General features: G+C 39.8%; 1 protein-coding gene across 1 annotated transcript in view; it reads right to left on the bottom strand.

Annotated features, from left to right (window-relative positions):
* Positions 1-13,463, bottom strand: part of LOC138602911 (homeobox protein PKNOX2-like) — a 122,333-nt gene that overhangs the window by 6,973 nt on the left and 101,897 nt on the right. The window contains exons 6-9 of the mRNA XM_069674540.1: positions 10,127-10,298; positions 7,366-7,551; positions 7,048-7,183; positions 4,740-4,837 (exon numbers count right to left, since the gene is read on the bottom strand). Of these exons, the coding sequence (XP_069530641.1) occupies positions 4,740-4,837; positions 7,048-7,183; positions 7,366-7,551; positions 10,127-10,298 (592 nt within the window). The remainder of the gene's footprint in view (positions 1-4,739; positions 4,838-7,047; positions 7,184-7,365; positions 7,552-10,126; positions 10,299-13,463) is intronic.

Below are 13,463 nucleotides of genomic sequence, written 5' to 3'. Positions count from 1 at the left end.
ATTTTAGAGTTGTAATGGTTTTGGCTGACATGTTGAGATGTTAATGTTAAGGTTAGTAAATCACGCTTCAGGGGGTCTACTTAATATAAAATATATGGTAAGCGTTAAGATCCAGAGTGTTAGAGGAGTCCATCCTCTCACTCCCAACTCATGAAACACAGCAGCTTGTCCTTTGCCTTACAAGTCAAAATATGATACCGCAGGCTCCCCTCTAGTTCTTTCTTTCTTTCTCTGTATTCGCACTTATTGCTTAAATGTATGTACATAGTTTAAAGATAACAAAAGTCCACTAGGTTGGTTGGTCAGAGGCCATGGATGGGTCAAACCATGACTCATACAAGAGACTGACGTATCCCACTTGATCCATTTCTCAACGCTGTCCTTTAGATATGTTTTAATGTGCCTTTGCAGCATCACAGTTCACCTAGGGTGAAACAAACACACTTTCATCCAAGGGACTGGGGTACTTTTAGAACCCATAGTCACTGTTGACCGACTTTTATGTTACGTACCTTACATTAGTTAGGCATGTATGTCAGAATATACCTAAACCCAAATCATGATCTTTCCTAAACCTAACCAAGTAGTTTTGCTGTATAACCAATCTGAGACTAAAACTTTTTTTTTTAAATAACAAGTGCACGTTTAAAACCCTTTAAATGTCAAATGTTTCCCAGCAAGCTTTATTTTGAAAGCCTAACCGGACTTAATTTTTTTTATAAATGCTAACTTGATGATTTTATTTTGAAAGTCTAATCAAATGTTGCATTCATACTGTTGCCAACATAACTGCTGAGCCGTGCATATATTTTGCAGGGTAGGACCTCTGACCGAGCTGCTGTATTTGATGATTTGGGCGTGACAACGTGTTGAAAAGTTTGTGAATATTTCCTATTTTCTTATAATCAACAAACCTCATAATAAAACCCAAACGATCAACGAATGTTTCCTACTAAGAAGTGTTTTGTGTGTATCATGTTTCATAACACACACGCTGAAGTTTGTTTTGACTACATTCACCGTCATACTGCCATAAAATACTCACTGAGCACCATATGTGGATTAATCCACTGCGACAAAACTAACAACAAAATGCTGATCCTCCTGTTGATAATCATTAAATAGTGGAGTTCATGCCATATGTACACACCAAACATGTCTACACTACAGTACAGTATGTGTGTTCATGTCAGTGAGGAGACAAATGTTTTCTGTGAGGCAGATAACATGAAACACAACGAATGAACATGACCAAACCCTCTCTGCAAAGTACTATACAGTACATTATATCATGAATGAATACACACACTACCTGAAGATGTGCACACATAATCCAACACATCACACAGTGTCCTCTACTACCTGCATATTCATACAAATGTTACATATAATCTGAGACAATGGATTTGTCATTGCCACAGTATCTTAGAAGAAACTTTGAGGTTTCTTAAAGGTTTTTATGAAAGTGATGAACAATTTTGGAACTAAAACACTTCAGAGATGATCATGTTAATTAACATTTCATATTCATAAGCATGCAGGACAAACTGCATGAATAAATAAAACATCTGAGTTCTAGTAAAGAATATAAAAATGAAATATTTTATGCAGAGTGCAGTAGTAGAAAGGATTCTCTCTGTCTTGGAGATAAGAGACAAACCCCCCCTTAACCCACACAATGCCCATAAATACACATCCACACACTCTCAGATCCCCCCTCATGCTCCCCACACAGAACCAGACTCATTAGAGTTGCAGCTTGGTGTCACGTGGATAGCCCTCCTCTTATCCCCCCTCAGCCCTGGGAGTGCATGTGTTCCGGGGGAAAGCAAGGTTGAATTAATTGGCGGCAGCCAGCTCGAGAGTGTGATTACTCGGGGCTTGTCGGCAAAGTAGCGACGTGGCTGTGTTCAATTCCCAGCCCACATGTAGCGCCGCTCCTCAGCTGGGTCGTGGCTAACGTGGCCTCCTCTGACTGTCAAGCATAGGATTACCTGTCTGAAAGTGAGCTGCTCTTTGGGTCACTACGGCTGCACATGGAGCACTGGTTTGAAAACTCCCCTGCTCCCAGTTTTTGTTTTGTTTAAATGTCTTAGAAATAGGGGCCTTTACCTTAAACTTCAGTCAGTACAACTGACAACTGTAATACCAACTACATTTAATCTGTCATTCTAAACACACCCACATGGAATAAAGTTTTGTGGTTCAAAAACTCATGACAAGTAAATTCCATGCTTAGTGCCGCATAGACGAAGGGAAAAATAAGAGAATCTCCAATTGTAATATTTTACTGTGTTGTAGTTCAGATGAAGATAGATAAATTCAGATGTAAAGACATGTTCAGGATGGAAATTTACTAAAGCATGGTTAATACTTTGGTGCGATGTGAACCACAATAGCTTTGGTTGGTCCCCCAAGAAGATTCCATCAGAAACTATGGAAGATGATAGCTTGTAGCTAGCTGCTACGACCTGTTGGCTTACGCATTAAGTTAAACTCAAACAGTTATCTTTATGTCTTTTGACCATATTCACACAGTGGCCATTCTGCTTTGATATCATGCTTTAGGTGGGAATCGACAATAGGAAAGGGAAACCCTAGCTAACATATTTTAAGCAATAAATTTACTTCCTAGCTGGTGTAACTTTGCAATGTTGAATGCTATCATTTGCTGTTGTCTAATTACAGCTAACAGTTCATCCAAAATGTTGTTTTACTTTGAAATATGGCCAGATTTCCAGATTTTGTTTTATGTTCCTTCAGTTGCTCATTTGTCGGGAAGCAGTGATTATCTTAGGAGTGTACCCTGTGATATGACACAGGCCTACAACCTGGAATAAAGCAGTACAAAAGTGCACCAGCATTTGAGCTTCCCATTCTGAACTTGACGTAAGAGGAAAATGCCCGCTGTGTGAATATAGTGAATTGGCGTATTATGTGTGCATATTTTCTGCATTGCTGGAATTTCAGAAGAAATTCTGAAGAAAGAGTCATGATTGACGTTGAAGTTGCTACAACTATGACCTGAATAATGTCACTTCAGCGTTCGATTGTGAGTGTCGGCTGATTTTTTTATTTTGCTAAGTACATTATGTTTAATGTTTATTGTGTTATGTTTATTGCTAGCTTTGTTCTTGACCCTATGTTGTGTATTGCTTGTGTGTACTACTGTTGCAAACCAAATTGCCCCTTGAGGGCAATAAAGATTTTCCAAAGAAAAATAAATAAATAAATAAAAAATACATAGCATCCCAATAGATGAGAGCAACCCATGCGGGTACTTTGCCCAAAAGTTGTGGCCCTGCAGTCCCTCTAATAAGAAGGGTCGTAAATAAGAATCCTGGGGTCTTCGAAATACCAAACAGTTTTAACGCTATTAGAGTGTCCTCTCATGTCTGCCTTCATCGTAAGTGATGAATGTCCCCATCTTGTGAGCGGAGGTGTCATAAACTGGCATCACATGCACTACTGTGTATTTAAACCGTGATACCTGAGTTAGATCGTCACTGTAGTAAAGTATTTATTTGTGGTAATGCTTAGTGTAGTCATGTAGGCTGCAGTGTAGTGGTTAATATAGCCGTACATACGGGATTAAAATGATATTATCGAGTATTTCTTACATAAGCTCGGTGTAACCAGTTTCAGTTCCAAATATTTTTTTTACATTTAGTAAAAGCCTATGTATATTCGTAAGAGGCTTTGGTGAAGTGCTTACTAGCACAACAGATTTTCACCACATTTTATTTGAGAGCCGACATGAGGCAGACTATAGCTCCTGCAGCTGTAAACACAACGATCGCTGGTTGAGCATTCCAGTTGTTTCGATAACCAGCAGGGAACACCGGGTCCAACAATATACCACTTTCAGGCACCCTGAAGCTACGGAGCTCACTCCTTTTACCGTCCTTTGCCTTCGTAGAAGTAAAAAAAATCTTAAGGCTTGGGGGCTGTTTTTTACAGTACTGTAACAGCGCTTGTTTTCACCCAAAAAGGGGGCGTGGTCACTCTGGCAGAAGTGACTTGTGGCTGCTCTCATCTATCAAATCAAAGTTACAGAGAATCACAAACTTGCTAGCCACTCGCTCTTCTCTTGCTTCACCCTCTCGTGCAAATATGGTCATTTCTGGCCTAACTCGTCATGTCCGCTTTTTAAATACAGCCGACAGATACGAGGCTCATTATTCTCGGGAACAACCTAACAATGAAAGATAAACACTAAATGCCTCAAAGTATTATCACTAACGTGTCATCATGTGTACTTGAGTCATAAAAAAATCCAAATTACAGATGTTTCAGTGGGTTTGTTCTGAAGCCTTTCATTGAAAGAACAGAAAACATCTGTGGTCATAATATGTCCTGTTCATAATAATTCCACATTATTTGACTCTTTTTTTTTTCTCATAGTGTGCAGCATTTTACAAACGCCTAGTTTTGAAAAGGGTTTTGCGTCTGTTTTTCAGAAACATTTGATCTTCAGTCTTCAGTTCATGTCCTTACATGACTTTAATTCTGAACCTGACAGAATCATGTCAGCACGCTGAACATCATGGGAATAAACAATTTCCACTTTGTCAGTCAGCGGGGTGCTGTGTTCAGACAGAGACAATGAAAGGAGCCCTGGGGGGTTTCTGTGACATGTAAAGAGGCTCCTTTAATAATAACAAATGGAGAGTTGCTGGTGACAGTATGGTTTGGGAGTGAATGTGTCGTCTAAGGCATCATCTGTCGAGCTGCCTTACCTGTGAGTTCTGGATCTGGATGGTTCCCGGTGGCAGCGCCTGCGTTAACACTTGCCCTTGCGATGTCACCATGGCAACCGGCTGATACAGGGTCCCACCTGAGGGGATAATTTGCCGTCATGAGTATTAAGTGGCTTCAGCAGCTACTGGCTGCCACATCCCGCACTACCACCAGAGCCTTATTAACTTCCTGTCAGCCCGGCAAACAAAAACACAGCAGACACGAGATGGAGTGATTAAATTCAAGGTGCGTTAACGTCCTCTAACCCAGAGAAAAGAAGAGGGCTGTTTTTGCTGCTGGCTTAATTAGCCCTGATCAAGACACTCTCATCACAGTCTGTTTGAGCTCTTCAATGTGTAGTGATCAAAGGCACACACATTGATTTATTTTGGGTTAAAAGGGATATCCAGAGGGCAGGATTAACATTTCACTGTACAGGCTTGACATTATAGGAACCAGCCAAGACCCCTGTGAAAAAACCCATCATGGATCTCTGACACACATGTACACCTAACTCACTATAAATGTATACAAAACTACAACATTAAAATAATAGCACTTAGCATTTTGTTTTACTTTATTGTAGAACAATGGGTACTGGTGTGCAGGGCAGTGATATTGATCAATTTGACAAACAACTGAATCTTGTGAAATTGAATTTCCTTGTCAGAAAAATGAAAGGATGAAATTAAAGAAATGTTAATATTGACATTTATTTATATGTCACTTTTTAAAATACACTGACGAAGTGCTTTACAGTAAGAAATGCAACGCAAAACAGAATTTCTAAAAATCGGCCAAAATCGTGAAGCATAAAGGCAGAGGAGAATTATCATTAATAAAACCACTCCTAAGATGCATTCACTGTCCTTTTTGTAGGACTAGAGGTGAAAGACAGTGAGCCACATTCACATTTTTGCTATTGATGTCATTAGTATTCCTAATTTTTGTGATGTTGAGAATGGAGGGGCAAAATACAACCAAACATCATGTATGTATGTACAGGCTTATGCTTTTCTGTGATATTTAATTTAACCTCCATTTTTGAAAAAAAAAACATTTGATCCAAAAAAAAAGAAGGATCTCCAATTGAGATCAAAATGCAAAAGGTTTTGTGATATCCAGCTGTTCGTTTTCAACAGACACGTGTAGAATCAGCTGTACACCAGTGGTAAAAAGCTGTTTTCAAGCTGAGTGAAACATTGCCTTGTGTTTATGGTGCAAGTTGGACTGCAGATCTTTCATGTTCTCACCTGTGAATATTCACACTGCCACATTGGAAAAATCAATGCTGTTGTTTCTGATCAGTTATAATCATAATCATCTGGAGGCGCACACAGCTCTTTGAATTTCATCACTTTCTTTAGTGTGTTAACATTAATGTACAGATTCACTGTATCTGGCAAGTCACGATTGGCTTACTACAGCGGTGTGAACCCAACATAAACAAATTTTGCTGAGAAAAATGTAAAAAAGGAAGCCGAAATAACATCATAATGATGCTGATTTGTAAAAAGTCTGAATTCATGCTTTGTCAAGTCTTTCTGCAATTTGAGACAAGCACAACTGTTAAAATGCTTGTTTTTGGATTGGAGTTTGGACAGACCTTTTTCTGAGAATATCAAGCTTATGGCTTTCTCTTGCTTCAGTTAAAAAATGTAAATTAATGCAAATAACATTATTGACACATCAGACCGATCTTGTTTGTATTTGCATTGACTATATTATGTAATTACTCAAGTACTCGTTTTGCTTTTGGATTAAACACAATTTTAATGAGCTCAAACAGCTGCATGTCGTCAGCGTAAAGGTGGAACTTTATGTAAAATGTGTCATTGAACATATAAAAACCTCCAGACAAATTTTTATTTCCCCCTAATCAGCATGCATTTATCAATCACCAAACGGTTTTAATATCATAAAGTCAAAATATTTGTTAACACTTTACGTTAAGGGTACAATTTACATACTGAAGTAATACTTAAGTAATGCTTAACTAATGCATGACTCATGATAGTTTAATGCATGAATTAATGCAGGATGTATTATGTATCCTGTTGCTCACCATTAAGAAATGATGAAGTCACTGTGACTTTATGTCATTACTTTACTCTGAATAGATCATCAATTAAGGAATGTACATTCACAGGTACTTCATACATTGATTGATAGGCGACCATTTACAAATGAGTATTAAATATTTTGTATTAAAAAAACAAAACCAAAGACAAGCCTAAATGAATATTGGTTTGTGTCCTGGTTTGTTTGTGTTGCTAGTTTTAGGAATGTTTGTGATCACATGCTCACCTGATACCACTTGAGAGTTGATGGTAGTCATGGCCACATTGCCCTGTTGCAGACTCCCGGCGGGCACCACAATCCCAGAAGGGTTAACAGAGCTGGAGACAGAGGTCATGGATGGAGAGGAGGTCTGAATTAGTTCCTGGGGGATCACAGAGAGACACTGGTGAGCAATTGTCAAGATGGAAGCTCGACTGATTATGCCTATAAAACTCCCAACAGCTAAATCTACCTGGTTGTAAAGGACAACTTGTATCTTGGGAACTGTTACTCAGTCAGAGATACCTTAAAGGCAATGTGAGCTCCACAGAGTCCATGACTGACCTGCTGCATGTTGAGACTGGTGTGCGAAGGAGAATAAGGTCCTCCCAGGTCGTTCCGGAGGAGGTTGTCGCTGTGCATCTTGGTCTTGAGGCAGGTGATATAGCGGTTGCAGAAATCTTTACAGAGCTCATTGACCTTTTCTAACTCCAAAAGGTGGATCCGCAACACCTGAATGGCCTTTACCATCTGAAGGAAAAAGAGATAAAGCATATACAATTTATCTGTTAATAATAAATGTTTTAAGGTGTACATTCCAAGCTATATCACTGTCACTGTATTAATGTAAAGTTATTAATAGCTTTGACTTATAAAGCAGTATGATCGGCTTTTTATATTTGAGGAACATCTCACCTCACCACAAGTGAATTATAGCATTGGCCAGTTTTTTCAGACTTTTTCAAGTGATACAATACCAGGTGTCAAGAAGAACTGCTATCATACTGGAAAAATGTCTGATATTTAATAAACAGTTTCATTGGAGTTGTGTTGTTAGGTTACAGTCTTTGTCCAGGTTTCTTATAGACTGAATCTCTGTGACGTTGCATTAACAACAGGTTTATCTGGGTAGGCAACTTGCAAAGGTAACCATAGACAAACACAGAAGATAATGCTATGTGAAACCTGCAAACTCGTTTATTCCTCTTGTCATTTTCAGCTGTAACTGTAATGTCTAATAATCAACAGTGGTCCGACCTATCTGAAGTTTCTGCAGTGTTTATTTTTTCTTGTGCTTTGCTAACGTCATTGATATACTATATCTACCCAGCAACAGTAACATCTCACAGCCACTTGGACTAACTTAAACACATTCCTCAGCTCTTAACCATAACAACAGTAAAAGTAAAATAACTAAGAGACCTGCTGTGATAGTTTGAAACTACTGATTATAAGATCATTAGCTGTGTCGCAATTCTGGGGCAATCATTAGCTGTGTCGCAATCCTTCGAAGGACATATTTGAAGGCTGATTGCCTCACAGCCGCTTGCAAAGGCCATTTCAAAGGCTCCTTCAGATGCAGCCGACAAATGCGTCCTCCTTTTCCTGGGCCACAAAGGATCCATCGGGTGCAGCCTTCGTGATCTCAATGTATGCCGAGATAATAAACTTTAAATTTAAAAGTTTTTGGTTTCAACTCAATCGAATACCTAGCAATACAAATATTAAAGATAACGAAAAGGGCTTTGAAACAAATTCTCTTTAAAATAATAGATTAAGTTACGTGATGTTAGTTATGGTAGCTAGTTAGCCCGCTAGCTACCTGTTGCTAGGTGACAGGAGCTGCGTTGGGTGATGCAAGGTTAAGGGTGGGAACAGCTGGTGATGCCAACAGGAAATCCTCCGTAGACCAGATGGTCTCATTTCAGTTCGGCTTTAACCATCTACACAGGCCACGAATGACTCATCCTTTGTAGACCGCATCCTTCGAAGGATGCAGCCCCTAAATGGAGACACAGCTACAGTGTTGCACCTGTGGCTGGCTAACGCTAATGTTCATATAACTAAAAGAGGGTTGGCTTGTTAGCCTCTTTACTCAATGGTAAGTTACGTTAGCCCTAGCACCTCCCTTTTCAGACGCTATATTCAGAGCTGTTAATCATTACAAGTCTTAATACAAACTGCTATCAAGGTCAATTATGACTCTTCTATTTTGAAATTAGCAGGTTGCTTATAAGAAGTAAACCAAGGAGGCTAGAAACGTACTCGCAGTAAGACAAAATAGGCGCCATCTTTTGCTTTGGTATCCAGGCCTTAGTGATACATCCACAGAGCTGTCTTTGAGCATGTTTGCACCCAGCAGATGGAAGTCTTGGATGGAACACCTGAAGCCTCCTCCACTATGTATTGTTGTCCTGCTCCTTCATACACCACAAGAATGAACCACTTTATCTTTGTTCCCTGCCCCCGGCTGCTCTGTGCCATAAATTGTGTGTATTTTCTTCTGGAAGTCATGTGAACATTGTGTTTCTTCTAAAGCTAAAAAACATCAACATATATACAATGTATTTTGAACTATTGATAAATTATAGTCTTCCAGTCGATGTACAGTATCATTAGAACAATGTTTTATGCTCATCTGACCATCAGCAGCCTCTCTCCTCTCCACTCTATGCAGCGCTGTAGTGCACTCCTCAAAGTCACCACTCAAGGTCACCAGAGTGGACAGAAAAGTGCTTGGCCAAGGAGGAGATAAATCAGCTAATTAAACTGCGCTCACTTAATCAAGGGACCAGTAAGTCTTTGGCCATCACAGGCAGTCAGGCCCAGTGTAACATTACGGCCCTGAGGAAGAGTTAGAGCCCTCTGGGAGGGACGCCCGCACCCAGTGCCTCATAAAACACACAGATGCAGGGTTAATTGACTGTTCAGCACTTGTCTGCATGCTGTCCAAAGTACTGTAAGTGCAAGAGTGCACTTTTTTTAATTTGTCCCTGTCTTTTGTCTCTGTCTAACTCCTCCCCCCTTTTTTCTCAGTGAACATGATCAGCATCCCGCTACTCTCAATTACTGTGAGGGGAAGAGCAGGGGAGGATGTAAGAGATTACATGAAAGACGAGGGAATGATTGGGAGAAGTAATGATGGGATGCATCATCCAAACAAACAGGTATTTCTACAGCTTAAGTATCCTTTTTCCTCACTTTATTCAATTTATGTTCCCGAGAGTTTCTTATAACAAAGCAGTGTTTAAAACAAAGACTTCAATCAAAGCTACAGCCTGTGTTAAAGATCATAACGTACAGTGTGTCACAGCTCTTGGCTTACCAAGTTGTCCAGCTCGGGGTCTTCACTGAAGAAGGGCTTGTGTTCACGCTCCTGCTGATGCACAAAGTTTTCGATGTCCACATCAAAGCTGGCGGATGTGATGCACTCAGATCCCTGCGTGGCCTGCTCACATTTCTCAAATAACAACGCCAGCAGGGGGAACAACGGGTGTCTGAGGAGAGAGAGACAGAGGCACAGTGTGTGTCAGTTTAGGCGTATCAATGTCGACTTGTATTTGTTCTAATAATGTTAATGTCTATATTACCGACTGTGTATTGATTCGTTTTGTTGCAAGATACCCATAAATAGGCAAGCACATGTGAATATTTTAGAAAACGATTCCTTGTTATTTTCTAATGCATCTAGGCTAAAATGACACAATTTTAGGATTTTTTTTTTCAAAATACGACCTTTATTTCCCAATCTACACTTGAGAGTTAGGGAGATACTCCCAGGACACATGCCCATTTAGGGCCCGATCAGACAGAAGCTGGGGGCGGCGTTTTTGCAGTGGTTGTCAATGAGAGGGGAGCGCTGTTTCTGTGTTGCAGAGCGCCTCGCGTTTCTCCGCTCTGCGTGCATCGCGTTCATGAGGAAATGCTCTGAGCGCCTCGAGTTGAAAAAAATTCATCTCAAAACAGAAAAGCGTTTTTTGTCATTGTCCGATCAGATGAATGTAGAGGCGGGCCTTCTGTCAGGTTACAAAATAAAGGTTAGGTTAATGACAGCTGATTTGTTGGTTGCCTTAACAACAGTAGAAAAAAAGGGGCAGCAAGCTGTTCTTTTTTTAACCGTAGGCTTCAACAAAAAAGGCAGTGTGGTGCACCTTGCATTTTACAGCCTGCAAAATGCGCTGTTTGACCGGGCCCTATAGGGTATAAATTTATTGCCCTTCAATTAAGAATTCATGTTCCAACTTTTAAAACATGTTATAAACATTGGCATTTTTTCTTCATGTTTTGCATACAAAGTTTTAAAAAAGTGAAAAAATACTAAACAGTAGTCATGGGAGTTGTGAGTATTTTGACCACCAATGGAGGCGTGTCCATCCAGGCACATCCTGCACAAGCCTTTCACTGACAGGATAGGAAAGTATTCAGTCCCATCATATCTCCTATCGTCCACAGGCCTGGAGACTTTTGGTTTGAATAGTCTTGGTGGTGTAAAATAGCAACTTATTCATTTTCTAAAATATCAATATGCTTGCTCATTTGTACTCTGGTCAATTAATTAATAATACAACTTTAAGAGTAAAATAATGAGCAATCAATATTTCACACCTTTGTATTATTGATTACCTATAGAGTATATGCCAAAATACACAAGAATACCTGTGAGTGATTATGCCTGTTTTCTACCCTTATCTGAGCAGTGCATCCTCCAGGATAAATACATTCAGTGCCTTATTATCAAAGTTGTGAAAATTTAATTCACTATTTTTCAACAAGAACTTGTAAAATTTTCCTTAAAAAATATTTTTTAAACAAAAACCCCCAAAAAATATGATAAACAACACAAAACTCAAGGCCATTGTCTTCCCACACGCTGCTATTTTGGATTTTGATACAAATAATGTGCATATTTCTGAACGTTATCCCTCAGAACCCCCCAAGTCTTTGGGAAGGAGGGTGCCACATTGATGTCACCCATGCAAGACTTTCACAACGGCCTTTTGCCAAAGACACATTAATGGACTCTAAAAATTAAAGACATGATACCAGCTCTGCTCTTAAACCCTTCTCCCCCTCCTCTCTGTACTGTTAACAGGACAGCAGCTCCGTGACATTCCCTAAAGGACGTGCTGAACATACGAACAAGGTTCAGCCTGAGATCAAGAAAGATCTTTAAGTGGAAACGATATGGTCCACTGACAGTACCAGGCTGCACAGTGTCACCTACATTGTTACCATCTGCCTTTTATAGGGAATGTCACTCACATAAGATCCCCCAGATACACGGTGCAATGGGCCATACTGTGCTGCTGTATGTACATGCCAAGTTATTGAGCTGACAGTCTACTGCAGAGCACTCAAACCGGAGAAGGACTTGGACAGGAGAGTTAAAAGTTTTGGTGTAGATTAAAATGTGTGCCTCAAAGCATTACACTGTATATTATAGAGGTTATATTAGTCCTAATTCAATCCCAACTCTTTTGTGCACTCTGCCTCCTCCATCCTCTCACACACTGACTTTATCCTACCTTAGACTTAAAGGAAACTCAGGGGAACTTCTAAAAATGTGTCCCTGTCAAATTCATTAAGATAAGAACCTTCTGCAGTGTATTACGTAGCCCTTTTAAGCTGTTTACTTGTGGCATTTTTCATTACTTCCACACACATCAGGTTTAGCTTTACAGGGTTTGCAGAGAGGCTGCTTCAAGGTACGTAACCCAATCCAATAGTAAAGTTTTTAACTTTTAAAACGGCAAACAAACAAGGATCAATTAATCCATTTTTATTAACAGTATAAAGCGCCAAGTCATCATGAAAGTTATCCCAGGAAATTTACAAATATAGCAGACTGTAGACTTTACTCTTTACTGTTATATTATTTACAGAGAGCCAACATGTATCTACCACGAGCAAGTACTTGGATTTAAAAAGTACTAATTATTATAATACATACAGGTTATTTAAGTTTGAAATGAGTTGAGTCTGGGCGAGGGTTAACACAGAACAGAAAGACAAATGCAGGACTATATACGCTTAAATACACACTTACATTTAGAATTTTAATGTCTTGTTTTAATTGTGAAATAAAATGGATTATGATGAAAACTGGTTCAGTCTTTTTGTCCCAGAATTCCTGGAGGAGTTGTACACTTTTGTGACAGTGGGCCTTTCCCAAACCACTCCCTACACCCTCTCCCCACACACTTCCACTCCGTTTGCATGCTTGCGTTAAACTCTCCACCAGCGAGTCTGCACTGATGCTGATTTACTAACCAGGTGCAACGCTGTGTTATGTTCGTCATGAGATGAGAGACGTAAATTAAAGTTCCGTGTTATTACCCGTACAAACGAGAATTGCTTTAAGTAAGATAAACATGAAATAATATGGTTTGCGCTGTTGCCTCACAGCTAGAAGGTCACTGGTTCAAACCCCGGTTTGGACAAAGTGCCTTGCTGTGTGGAGTTTGCATGTTCCCCCTGTGCATGCGTGGGTTCCCTCTGGGGTCTCCGGCTTCCATGCTCGTTAGGTTCCTTGGTGACTCTAAATTGCCCTTAGGTGTGGGTGTAATTGTGGGCTACTAACACCTTGTCTTTTCTCTTTATAAAGACCGGATACTACAGGTAAGAGTGCTGGATCTTGGGTGGAAAAAAAGTGACTTGACTCG

This window comes from Semicossyphus pulcher, unplaced genomic scaffold (assembly GCF_022749685.1).
Source record: "Semicossyphus pulcher isolate SPU_LCO1_2020_fin unplaced genomic scaffold, fSemPul1.0.p SCAF_10, whole genome shotgun sequence".
In the NCBI taxonomy this organism is placed as follows: Eukaryota; Metazoa; Chordata; class Actinopteri; order Labriformes; family Labridae; genus Semicossyphus; species Semicossyphus pulcher.
The sequence above is the reverse complement of the archived record's forward strand: the minus strand, read 5'-3'. Positions and strand labels throughout refer to the sequence as shown.